The sequence below is a fragment of the Sinocyclocheilus grahami genome, unplaced genomic scaffold (genome assembly GCF_001515645.1).
Source record: "Sinocyclocheilus grahami isolate Dianchi unplaced genomic scaffold, SAMN03320097.WGS_v1.1 scaffold102.1, whole genome shotgun sequence".
Taxonomy (NCBI): Eukaryota; Metazoa; Chordata; class Actinopteri; order Cypriniformes; family Cyprinidae; genus Sinocyclocheilus; species Sinocyclocheilus grahami.
The window spans coordinates 2,021,685-2,035,420 of NW_015505281.1; the positions used below are offsets into that span (position 1 = coordinate 2,021,685).

At 36.6% G+C, this 13,736-nt stretch overlaps 1 protein-coding gene across 4 annotated transcripts in view; it reads right to left on the reverse strand.

Moving 5' to 3' along the window:
- LOC107588352 (uncharacterized protein KIAA1211-like) overlaps window positions 1-11,101 on the reverse strand; it is a 51,030-nt gene extending 39,929 nt beyond the window's left edge. For 2 of the 4 annotated variants that reach the window (XM_016276420.1, XM_016276421.1), the window contains exons 1-2: window positions 10,836-11,101; window positions 4,941-4,997 (exon numbers count right to left, since the gene is read on the reverse strand). In XM_016276420.1, the coding sequence (XP_016131906.1) occupies window positions 4,941-4,990 (50 nt within the window). In that variant the 5' untranslated portion in view covers window positions 4,991-4,997; window positions 10,836-11,101. Of the gene's footprint in view, window positions 1-4,828; window positions 4,862-4,940; window positions 4,998-10,835 lie in introns of those variants that run through there. The other 2 variants (XM_016276422.1, XM_016276423.1) reach the window with 2 other exon arrangements.
- Between the last annotated feature and the right edge of the window lie 2,635 nt (window positions 11,102-13,736).

Consider the following 13,736-nt stretch of genomic DNA (forward strand, 5'->3'; position numbering starts at 1 on the left):
GACTCAAGCAATCTTTGAAACAAGAATGTGAAACAAGATGGAATACTAAACTGGAGATGGTCAAATCTGTGCTTAATGCATTTGAAGACATTCAGTCCATTCTGCTTGAACGAGGAGAGATGCATCTCATGAGTCACATATCCAAAGACATTCTTCAGATGCTTGTCCAATTCCTGCAGCCTTTTAAGCAGGCAACTGAAGAGCTCAGTGGCTCAAAGTATTGTATAATCAACTTAGTGGCCCTCTTGATAACCACGCTGATGGCCCAATGCTAATTCTCCCAGTCCCAAGCTGATTCAGGATACTGAAACACAGGTGAGATGTAGTCTAATTACTCTTCTAATTTCTAACACATTGCCTGTATTTGTAACTGTGCTATATAAAAAGTTATTATTATTATTTATTATTATTATTCATTTAATTTATTCACTGTTTGCTAAAGTTATACCTATTAAGTGTTGCTTAATGCATTATTCAATTGATTATATTGTATTCTATTTATTAGGTGCATGACACTTTTGACTGAACGGATAGTTTTGGGACACCACGAAAAGCTTGCCGTTCTGCTCTGGTCAAAATTCAAGCAGCTTCGGATGTTCACCACAGAAGAGAGGGAGGAAATATATCAAGGTGCAAGAGAGTTGGCCAGCTTCCCTAAAAATGCTACAACTGAGGTGAATGCCCAGCAGATGCAAGAGAAAGATAAGGAGATTGCTGGGCCAGTACCACCACCACCAGGACCAGAGCCACTCTTTAGCCAGTGGGCTGATATTGAGGATGCTGAACTGGACACAGGGCTTGATGAACTAGAACAATATTTGAAGCACAAGCCCACAATGGAAAATTATAGAGACATCCTTAGTCTTTGGAAACACAACCAAAATATGTTTCCATCAATGGCACGACTGGCAAGAAGGGGTTGTGTTTGCGGAACGATGTATGTTAAAAGCACACGTCCAGTTTTGTGTGAGTGAAGGAAATCCGCTTGGGAGTGGAGAGATTCATCCTCGCGCACATGGATCACATAACATTATGCACTCTCGACATTGTCATTAAGATCACACTATAGAAACCGCCTAAAATTAGAAATTTACTAAAAACAAGCTTATGGCAAGACATTTGGTAGGGGGGGCACCTGGGGTGGCCAGCCAAATTTCAGGGGGGGCGGGCGGTGCCACCCCTGGCCACCACGTAGACACGCCCCTGATTACGAGACCTACCAGGATCAGTTGCTTCGCTTCCCTGCCATTCATAAATCCTTTCCTGTGGCCTCATGGGATAATAAAGTGTCACTTCATAATCCCAGTTGAAGTATGAGGTTTTCGCGTACTGTTTATCTAATACAGTGTTACTCATTGTGCGGCTCGCGAGCCTCATGCGGCTCTCCAATCTTTAATGTGTGGCTCGCATGGCAGATGGCAGTAAATAATGATGATATGATCAATATTTTGTGTGAGTGAAGGAAATCCGCTTGGGAGTGGAGAGATTCATCCTCGCGCACATGGATCACATAACATTATGCACTCTCGACATTGTCATTAAGATCACACTATAGAAACCGCCTAAAATTAGAAATTTACTAAAAACAAGCTTATGGCAAGACATTTGGTAGGGGGGGCACCTGGGGTGGCCAGCCAAATTTCAGGGGGGGCGGGCGGTGCCACCCCTGGCCACCACGTAGACACGCCCCTGATTACGAGACCTACCAGGATCAGTTGCTTCGCTTCCCTGCCATTCATAAATCCTTTCCTGTGGCCTCATGGGATAATAAAGTGTCACTTCATAATCCCAGTTGAAGTATGAGGTTTTCGCGTACTGTTTATCTAATACAGTGTTACTCATTGTGCGGCTCGCGAGCCTCATGCGGCTCTCCAATCTTTAATGTGTGGCTCGCATGGCAGATGGCAGTAAATAATGATGATATGATCAATACAGATATTTAATAAAAACATTAAAGACAAGCAGGGCTAAAATTAAACCATTAAAAAAACTCACACCGTGTCTACACCGGACGCGAGCGTCGTGGTGCGACGTGACAAAAGACAATAGAACCCATTTTAACTACGGCTCTATGATTTCTGCGATGCGGAAAACGAGGACGGAAATGCGGAATCCAGTCATAAAAACAGAATTTACTGTATAACACGGAATGTCACGGAATTTGTTAAAGTTTGGGTGAATAAATCAAAAAGTCATTACACTTAAATCAAATCGCAATATTGACTGGTATCTGTAAATATTAAGCTGCAAAAATACCATTTAAATATGAATCCTGCGTGTCTCTTTATGAATGAATGGCACAGACGCGCGGTTTCATTTACTACACACATACTGAAGTGCGCAGAGTTTTCAGCGTCTGCTGTCTCGCTAAATGAGAACATAAATACATGAACAACAGTCAGTGTCTGCTCTATTATAAATAATTTATATTTTAAAAATACCCAAAACAGCGGAATTACAAGATGGAAATATAGACTAGAAAGATATTTAAACTTGCTCTGCCCTTACGTCCATGACATTGACTCACTGCGGAGTTGTTTTGGCAATCTTTCAAAGCAAATAACTTTAAAAAATAACTTTAAATAACTTTTAAAAATAAACCCCTTTTTATTGCATTGCATATTGTATGTTCAGGGATGACAGATTAAGAAACAGACATGCTATTTATGACTGGATGTAACTTTTCATACTTTGCATTAAAAGTGGCTCTCCTATTAACTTTGTCCTATAAGTGCGGCTCTCGTGAAAAAAATTGTGAAGATCACTGATCTAATGCTATGAATCTGGACATACGGTAAACCTTTTTTGGCATGCTGTTTTTTATGGATGTAACAATGTACCCCGAGCCGGCTGAAAATCGATACAAATATGTGACGATTCAAAACGGTTGAGATGTTAAATGTTTATATGAATGTATCTCTTGAGGTGAACACTGTCTTCAGAAAAGTTTAGATGGTATTTTCTTTTAATCTTGCCTTAGTGTTCATAAGCAGCGCTGCTTTGTTTACAGCGGTAACCAAGGAAACGCTGCATCTCTGCTGTTCCATAAGCGCCACCTGCTGTCAGAGAGTAAGTTTGCGTCTCATTCAGCCCGTCTGCTGTTTTTGTTTCATTCAGATGTTTTATGTAGCATAGTTTCAAATGCTTCAAATTTCGAAATTATAATCAATCAAAATAACATGAATGCAGCATCTTTGTTAAAGGGGTCATATGATGCGATTTCAATTTTTCATTTCTCTTTGGAGTGTTACAAGCTCTTGGGGCATAAAGAAGATCTGTAAAGTTGCAAAGACTAAAGTCTCAAATCCAAAGAGATATTCTTTATAAAAGTTAAGAGTCAACCATGCCTATCTAATACGGCTTGTTCTATCACGCCCCCATATATCTACATCACTATGTGGGAAGATTTGCATAACGCCGCCCAAATGGTTTTATGTTTACACGGCACGATGCAATGCAATGCGTAAAAAGACAGTATAAGTCATTATAATCCGTAATTATGTCCCCACTGGATGCAACAAATGCCTCATTTATAATGGCTTTTAATGTTTTTGTCTCGTCGCACCGGGACATGCCATCACAATATGGTGAGGGGCATAACATTTCCGTCACACGCTTGAGGTATTCGGCCAATCACAATGCACGGGATAGCTGGCCAATCAGAGCACACCTAGCTTTTCAGACCGATGAGCTTTGTAAAAATCTATGCGTTTCAGAAAGACAGGGCATAGAGGAGAAACAATAATGTACAGTATGTGGAAAATAATATGTTTTTTGAACCTTAAACTGCATAAACACATTTCATTACACCAAATACACAAAATAATGTTCTTTTTAGCAACATCATATGACCCCTTTAAGAAAAGATTGTGATTAAAATACAGCGGTGGCCTCTAATTTTAAAAGGAAAGAGCACAGGCAAAGTCTTAGTTTGTTTATATGCAGAGCTTTCTTTAATTTGTAATATTTCATTATTTGATTTGGGGTTGTTTCAAAATTTCAATTTAGTTTTGTTATTTTATTTTCAATTTCACAAAGAAATGTGCAGCATTTTGTCCAAGCAATATAAAAGGACACGTTTTCATTTATAATTTTTCTTAAATCTCATTTTGTTAAAGAAAAAAAAGTGAGAAAATCGTGTCATGAAATCAGTATCATGAATCGTATCGCACCGCGAGTTCAGTGAATCATTTACATCCCTACTGTTTTTTGCATACTGTATAGTAGGGAAGCATTCGATTTCAGACACAGCCAATCATTTTGCATTTATGTTTGGTGGTGCTTCACACTTCAGCTTTAAATACTGTAAGCATGCTCATTTTGAACATTCTGTCATCATATAAGGTGGGGTCAGATTTACTGCTGTTTGGTGAATTTTCCCACGCAAATCCAGTCATTTCAATAGGAATCCACAAGATTAGGAAAATCATGCAAGAGCAATGATGATCATTTCCCTAAGCAGATTTCGCAATAGGTTCAATACGGTCAGATTCTTACATTACACAACAGAAAGCTGCTTGGTTTGAAAGTGATTTTGAAAGTAAATTTAATGACTTTCATTTCAAGTTGCTGCTTATATTACACTAGTTTTACTTCTGAAAACTTGCAGTACGCTTTTACCATTTACTGTTTCTATAATACTTTCATGACTCCATTTTTGGAACTCAACAGCATGGATCACCAGAAAAGCAAACGCAGCCTGGATGCAACGCATCTTCTTTTTCCTTACAAGGATTAAAGAAAGTCATACTTGTTTGGAATGACATGAGGATGAGTAAATGATGACAGAATTTACATTTTATGTGAGCTCTTGCTTAAAACCACTGACCTCGTTCCCAAGAGCCTCTTCTGACTAAAAAGCATCTTCTTATCATTTACCCAGTGCGTGACTATGATAGCAGAGAGGTCGTTCAGAGCTCTACAGGGACTAATGGACTGACCTTGGACTGCCTCCAACGCCAGAGTTCTGTGATGACGTCCGGCGTTTCATGTCTTAACTTTTGGACATGGAGAGGAAGGGAGGAATAAGAGAGAGAGAAAGAAAGAGCAAGAGTTAGTGAAGCGTTGAAGCAGAAGCATGCTAGCTGTGTTAGCATCAAAAATGTAGTTTTTAGAAAAACAACCAAAAATCGAAAAGCTGTACAGGAGACTGTAATACATTTATACGCATACGCAAATGCACAGCTTGATTTAGTTAAACAAAATACTTTGAATGCACAGTGTGATTTATGTCAACAGGTAAGGGTGACGAATAATCACACATGATCATATATACATTACATATACACATACTGTATATACATAACACTGTTTTTTTGTGAATTTAGCAAATATAACGTAAAAATAAAATAACTGTAAAATTATGAAATTTTGTGATGGATACATCAATATTAGCCTATAATGATAGTTTATAAAGTCTATAAATCTAATAAGCCTATAATGATAGTCCATTTCCACACTATTTTGAATAAATATAATAAAAATTAAAAAATAAAAATCTACAAGTGAATTTATGCATCACAACATTTTAATGTACAATATGAAAAATGCATTTTGAGACTTGCTAAATATTACATTAAGTGAAACTATTAGTGTTCTAAAAATTTATTTTAAACTAAACGACAACAAAGGTAACACACAGAAAATGCACAATTAAATATATGATATCAACCTGATAATTAAAAAAACAAAACTATAATAAAATCCAATAACCATTTACTATAACTGATATAGCCCTAATTTTGTGTGCATAGTATTTGCTATTACATTGTTCTATTAAACTATACGATTAAATGTTATTATTTAGGCTATATATATTGTCAAAAAAAATCTATGTACATATTGAGTAAAAGAGTATATAGATCTTATGATGACTCAACATAAATGAAGCATCTATTGGTGCAGCTGTGCTAAGATCAAATGCAAGTTACAACCAAAATGATGATTAGTTATTAGATTGTCAACCCTCGTCATGCAACATCCTGACAATCAGAGTCGTCTTATGCAATGCTGCTTTAGACCTAAGCTTCTCCACAGGCCTCGATGGTGAACCACACATCAACAACGACTTTAATGTAGTGATGGACTCCCTCAAGTCACACCATCTGTCGAGTACCTCAGAAAATGTCAAAATGATGTTCTCCTCTGAGGCTGAAAGGACAGCGCTGCTTTCTCCAGACATTAGTTGAAGTGGACGACATATCTGACAAGAATGTGAATCAGGCAGTGAATCTGTTCATTATGTCACAGGCCCTGTGGTCCTCTGTGAACCAGTGCAGCTCGCCAAAAGGGCACATCAAGTGGTAAACAAGTGTCTAATTATGTTGTCCTTTCTTACTAATTCTGCTGTTTGGGGTCAGGAGGTCTCTTCTGCTCACCAAGGCTGCATTTATTTAGTTATAAATACAGGAATATTTTGAAATATTTTACAAGTTAAACTAACTGTTTTCTATTTGAATATATTTTAAAAAGTAATTTATTCCTGTGATGCTAAAGCTGTATTTTCAGCACCATTACTCCAGTCTTCAGTGTCACATGATCCTTCAGAAATCACTCTAATGTGATTTGCTGCTCAAGAAATTTAATGCATCCTGTCTGAATAAAAATATAAATTTCTTTCAACTAAATCAAACAGACCCTGAACTTTTGAAAGGTAGTATATTCAATCACTGGAAGTTTTACAGGGACCTGGTGTAAACTACGATATAATGAGTTTATTAAACCAGCTGCAGTCGCCATTCGGCTCAAAGTTGACAACATTAGCTAAAGTGGTGACCATCTCATTCCCTAATTTATATCTGACGAGAAATAACATCCTAAAACATTTATTGGACATAATATGGCTCATTTACAAATTGTGTCTAATTGTGTTACTTGCTGGTTTTGTTATGAGACAGTAGCAAAATGAAAGCAATCTTCTGTGACTTTATGAAAGTTCATAAAGTTTACCATGCAATTTAGCTTTTAAACAGCCACAAAACCCTAATAGTACTAATCAACAATGTTGTTTTGGTTAGATTCTAACATCTAGCAAAATTTGTGGTTTTAGGCCTAATTTATATACAGTTCCTCATAAATAGCAAATGAACTTTGCACATGCAAAATATGAAGTTGTACATATATAATATACCACACTCAAGTTATTTACACTTTAAAGGGATAGTTCACCCAAAAATGAAAATTCTGTCATTAATTACTCACCCTCATGTCATTCCAAACCCGTAAGATCTTCGTTCATCTTCGGAACACATATTAAGTGTTTGATGAAATCCGTGAGCTTTCTGATCCTGCATTGACAGCAATGTAACTGAAATGTTCCCAAACCAAGAAACGTAGTAAGAATATCGGGAAAACATTCCATGTGACATCAGTGGTTCAACCGTAATTTTACGAAGCTGAGAGAATACTTCTTTTTGTGCAAAGAAAACAAAAAAGGCTTTATTTAACAATTCTTCTCCTCCAAATCACGTTTTCCGCCATTATCGAGAGTACCTCTGCACGTAAACAATGCATGCGCATGGTGCTGCTGACGTAGAAAACACGCGTCGTGGTTAGGGATGTAACGATTACCGGTTTGATGATAAATCATAATAAAATTCCCCACGGTTAGTATTACCGTTTCATCTTTTAATTATCATTAAAACCGTATTAGATTACCGCGATTTGAACAACTCGCGATAAATAAATACTGTCCAGCATAAAGCACAGTTTTAAGTAACAGTCTCACGTGCGCACAGCACGCAGAGTAGTTTCATTTTGAGTGAAAACAGGGCGGAAAAGCTGGGAGGTTTTAAAAGAGTGCAAATTAATTAATATATTAATTAATTAATTATATGAATGTACCGCTGAAGGTTCTAACTGTCTTCAGAAACGATTCGAAGGCATTTTGTTTTCATCTTTGCTCCATGTAATACCTAAAGGAAGTGTGCTTAATCGCAATACTGCTTTGTCCACAGAGGTTATGGGAAACAGCTCTAATTCTGCTTTTCCATAAGCGCCACCTGCTGTCAGCGAGTGGATTTAATTAATTAATTATATGAATGTACCGCTGAAGGTTCTAACTGTCTTCAGGAACGATTCGAAGGCATTTTGTTTACATCTTTGCTCCATGTAATACCTAAAGGAAGTGTGCTTAATCGCAATACTGCTTTGTCCACAGAGGTTATGGGAAACAGCTCTAATTCTGCTTTTCCATAAGCGCCACCTGCTGTCAGCGAGTGGATTTACAGAGACGTATATTTACATTCAGCCTGTGTGCAGTTTCTGTCTGGCCAAAAACGGACCGAATTTGCATGCCCTGCTGTAAATTTTGACCGGTTGATGAAAAACAAGCTTATGTGGATTCTACACATTTAAACAATTCAGATAAGGTATCTAGAATTATTTATGGAGCAGATAAAATACATATAATCATTTAGTAATCAATTATCATTTTGATTTATATCTTTTCTTTATTTAAAGGCTGAAATGTGAGGTTTACCTTTTTATGAAACTTTTTCAAAGCTTTATTTGAACATTTACATTAGATATTTCAACATGCTACTAAACTGTTGTCAGTCAAGTTGTCATTTAAAATCCGAACATCATTGGTAATGTTATTGTTTTAGTGATTATGCAAACAAAAAGTCATTTTATTTGTTGTTTGTTGATTTCTAAAAATAAAACTTGGTGAAGTGATTTATGTGTCTGTACTCTTTTAACATCTCCAGCACATTTTAACAATACCGTGGTAATACTGATAACCGTGATAATTTTGGTCACTATAATCGTGATAAGAAAGTTTCATACCGTTACATCCCTAGGACTCGTGGTACTCTTGATAATGGTGGAATACATGATTTGGAGGAGAAGAATTGTTGAATAAAGTCGTTATTTTGTTTTCTTTGCACACAAAAGTATTCTCATAGCTTCGTAAAATTACGGTTGAAACACTGATGTCACTATTTTATAAATATCCTTACTACATTTTTAGGTCTGGGAACATTTCGGTTGCATCAGAGAACTCTCGGATTTGATCAAAAATATCTTGATTTGTGTTCCGAAGATTAACAAAGGTCTTACAGGTTTGGAACGATATGAGGGTGAGTAATTATAATTTTCCATTTTGGGTGAACTATCCCTTTAAGTATGACACTGACATCTTACACAAAATGTGGGAGCTTTTTGTGAATAAAACTGCACAGCTGTGTATTTAAAGAACCCTACAATTACAGATACAGAACATTTATAAAGCCCTGAATTTACTATAAAAATATATATTTTTCTTTCCATTCAGGCAGATATTTAAGGCAATATCACCGCATGCGCTCAATGAGCTGTGTTTGGAAGCCCTTTGCTGCTTGTATTGATTGATGGATTAAAAAAAAAATCTAAGTAGTTAGCAGGGGCTGCATAAATCCAGACATACTACAAAACCATCTGGTCTTCTGTGGTTCTTCTGAACTTTAACCACAAAGTACAAAACTCTTTTAGCCGTGGCTGAACCAGCAGAGAAAGAGCAGAGCATTCTGGCTATCTGATACCGGATGATTCATTATTAGAGAATCCATAAGTAAACCCCAGCAGAAACATTTTTACAGATTAAAAGCGAGTGGGGTAACACTTGCCACCTTTTCTTAAAATGAGAGGGAAAGCTAAAACACAACATTATATTTCAGGATTAGAAAAGAGTTTCAAATAAAGTTGATGCACTGACGCTTCTTACCCCACTCTCCACAATATGCAAATTAACTGGCTCACACTTTAATAAAACAGTCTCTCACTGACTTGAGACTCCCTTGAGAATACATGTCTTAAAAGACAACAGAGAAGCCTGCTAAAAACAACAACAACCTCATCAACTGCACAAGATGATGAGAAACTAGGAAGAGTTTGAGCTCAACATCAACAAGCTCAGAGGTCAAAACCAACAGGGTTCAGAACATTAATATTTGGACTCTTTTTTCATGGGATGCTCAAGTTTCTTGCCAAATAGATACACTGTATAGATACAAACAAAGCAGCACTCTCTCAGGAGTGCAAGGACCATAAATGGTGTGAAAAATGGAGGTATGTAAGGATGAAGCTGGTTACAGTCCAAACCTTTAGCACGCTTTCAGTCTCTTTGCAAAGTCAAATTTTGCATTTATACCTGAATAAGGAACATTATGTTTCAATAATAGTCCAAACTCTCTTATTGTACATCCATTTCGTCTCTGGGGGGCTGGACTAGGAGAACAAGCAATAATAAATGGCAAATTCAGTGAAAAGAAATGATAAACAAAACAGTCTCTTTTCTAAACTTGCAAAGAATCTGGACGAAACCCAATGGTAAACAACATGTTCTCTCAGCGGTCTTGGAATACCAACCAGTGGTGATGAGTAGGGTCTTGTTGGACATGTCATGAGACCATTAGATAGAAGAGCTTTTAAAGAGACTCGAATTGAAAGAGTTCATCTAAGAAGCTATTATAGTGCATTCACAAAAGAAACCTTACAGTACAAAATACATCAAGTGAAGTATGTACTCACACTCTCAGAAAAAAGGTACAAGAGCTGTCACTGGGATGGTACCCTTTCAAAAGGTACACATTTGTACCTTATTTACCCCTAAAGGTGCATTTTAATACCTTAAAGGTTCATATTTGTACCTTTTGAAAAAGCACTACCCTAGCGACAGCGTTTGAACCTTTCTTTTCTGAGAGTACATACCAAAACAGTCATTTCCATCAGTGCTTGCAGTTTTATATGCAACCATGCCACTAAAAAGCAACCTCAAGCACAAGACAAGTGCTAAGTGTTTTATAACCAAGTCATTTTAAATTAAGTTTTCACATGAACAAAATGCTCCAACTTACTTTTTGTCCCCAAAGCAACTGTAAAATCCAGCCATGGTGTCAAAGTTCACCCCAAAAGCAGAGTTTCCTTAGTGCATCCTTTGTACAAGGTCCAAAAGTGAATCTTCACATCCGTTTTATCAAATCACCAACATCTGCTTGTTAAATATCTTCACATGCGGGTGTTTGAAAAAGAGCAGATGCTCATGAGACTGTGTATCCTTCACAGGGAAGGTACATGTGTGCTCCAGTAGCCTGTCTCTCAGGATTGAGCATGCTCTCTGTCTCTTCCTCCTGGATTCCCCCCTCCCGTTCTTCTCCAACCCCCGTCACCTAATCCAGAGAATCAGCTGCTATTGTCTCACCCCAGCGGCTTACCGCCGACAGGCTGGTCGTCATTTGATAATTAGATGGGGCAGCTCCCTGAGGAGATACCGCCTTCGTGTCTGAAGGGGGGCTCATTCTGGCCCATGAAAGGGGGTTGGAAAGCCAGTCAGATGGCAAACGCAGTTTGAATAAATCATTAGCAACTTTTAACCCAATATTTAGTCAGCTACTAGACACCTTTTGTGAAAACTTAACACTTACTGCTCAGAATGGCTTAACTTACACTCTTAAAAATAAAGGATCTTTAATTGCCATCAATAGTTCAATGAAGAACATCCATGGAACCTTTCTGTTTCACAAAAGGTTCTTTAGATCATTAAAATGTTCTCCTAAACCCAAAATAATTCTTCTATGTCATCACTGTGAAAGTTCCCTTTTAGAACCTTTATATTTAAGTGAATATTGACCAAAGTGTTGCTGGTTCATGCATGTAAATAAAATACTTGTTTACTTTAGGAGAAGGGTGAAGGGTTGAAGAGCCAGATTCATGGTTCTAGGCTGCAAATGATATTTTACTCATATGGATGTTACTGGACATTTTAGTGACAGGACGTTCATCATATACATTACTTTCTTTAGAAAATGTGTTGTGCACACAACCTCAAACCATAAGACTCCACTACATACAAATGTTTCGCCTTCCTGCCAGTTTTGAATATTTTCCTTCCCCCTCAGGCAAATCGTGTAGGAGTATCCGGCAAAAGTGTAAACAAAGCTTTGCGCCGGCCTGTGCTTTTTCTTAAATACAAACAACAGCAAACACTGGATTTTGAAAAAGTATTTTCTTCTGGGTCGGGGAGATTCATGCTTCATATTAAATGGCACAGACCGATATATGCAGACATAGACGTCAAGTTCACACTCAGTGATAGCTGTCAAACCCCTTTATTTTTACCTCACACATATGGTGAACAGAGTCTCAAATGGAGTTGCGTACGTCTTACAGTCCTCTTTCTCAAAGCTGGGTGGAATGTCAGTCAGTTTTCCTTATGAAAAAAGCCAGGTTGGTATTTCCTGAGAACGTTTTGCTCTGCCGCTGAAGAAACCCATATGTATTTCATCTCAGACATACAGTTTCTTAAGAGGGCCATTAGGCTGAGCATTATCAGTAGATTCATTCATGCAGTCATTGTATGTGGTTGCCTGATAATCAGCAAAACATTCTCCTACAAACGTCCTTGACTTCCTTCTAAATGGCTTTCTTCATACTTTTGGAAAGCTGACGTGTCCTGTTTCAATTCAAATTTGTTACACTAAGATACACACATTGGCTAATACAATACTGTTCAAAAGTGTGGGGTCAGTAAGACTTTTCTTTTGTTTACAAATTAAAATTAATATGTTTATTAAGCATAATGCATTTATTTCACCAAAAGTGACAGTAAAGTCTTTTGCAATGTTACATAAAACATATATCCGATTAATGCAGTTCTTTTGAACTTTCTATTTATCAAAGAATTCTGAAAAATGTATCGGTTTCCAAAAAGTATTAAGCAGCACTGTTTTCAACATTAATAATAATAATAATGCATGTTTCTCGAGCAACAAATCAGCATATTAGAATAATTTCTGCAGGATCATGTGGCACTGTAGACTGGAGTAATGATGCTGAAAATCCCAGGAATAAATTTCATTTTAAAATATATTCAAATAGAAAACAGCTATTTTATAACATTTCACAATATTACTATTTTGCTGTATTTTTTTATCAAATAAATGCAGGCTTAGTGAGCATAAGAGACTTTTCAAAGACATTTAAAAATATTACCAACCCCAAACTTATAAACAGTAGTGTATTTTTTTTTTTCAATATACATTTTTGTGAGTTCCAAAATCATTAGTTAAAGGTGGGGTAAGCGATTACTGGTAGCCAATGTTGACATTTGAAATCACCAAAACAAACACGCCCCTACCCCAAAAGGGTCTCGCCCCTACAGGGCTCTACACTTATTTTTCTTTTAAAACTTAAAAAATTTAGGAGCACAGTCAAAAATTTAGGAGCACAGTCAAAAATTTAGGAGCACCTTCTAATCAATAATCCTAAATTTTATTAAAAATTTGCCTCCCCATTACAAGGTGATATTTGACTCCTTAAAGTGATTTACAGTGGCATTTTTCTAACTTTATTCAAAGTATGTCATCTTTTATGTCAATTATTTTTTTAAATTGTATTTTATAAGCTTTTAAAAATTCTAATTAAAACCACATAATAAGAACAAGTAGAATAAGAAGAATAAGTTACTAATCAAATTAAATCAGTATTAAAATTAATTTGTACAGAGGTGGCACAGAAAAACACAAAAGTGGCTTGTAGGTGTATTTTCAGACATTTAATGAGGATCAGAGGTGGTATGAGTGCAATTAAATCCATAAATTCATGTTAAGATTAATGTTTTAAAAAATTATGAATATAGAAATATTAAATGATTTAAAGAACTGAAAAGATACTTTAAAAATGAAACTAAAACTGCCAGCAGGTGGCGACAAGTCACTGATTTTATCACTGAATCATTCATTCAATTGATTCATTCGAAC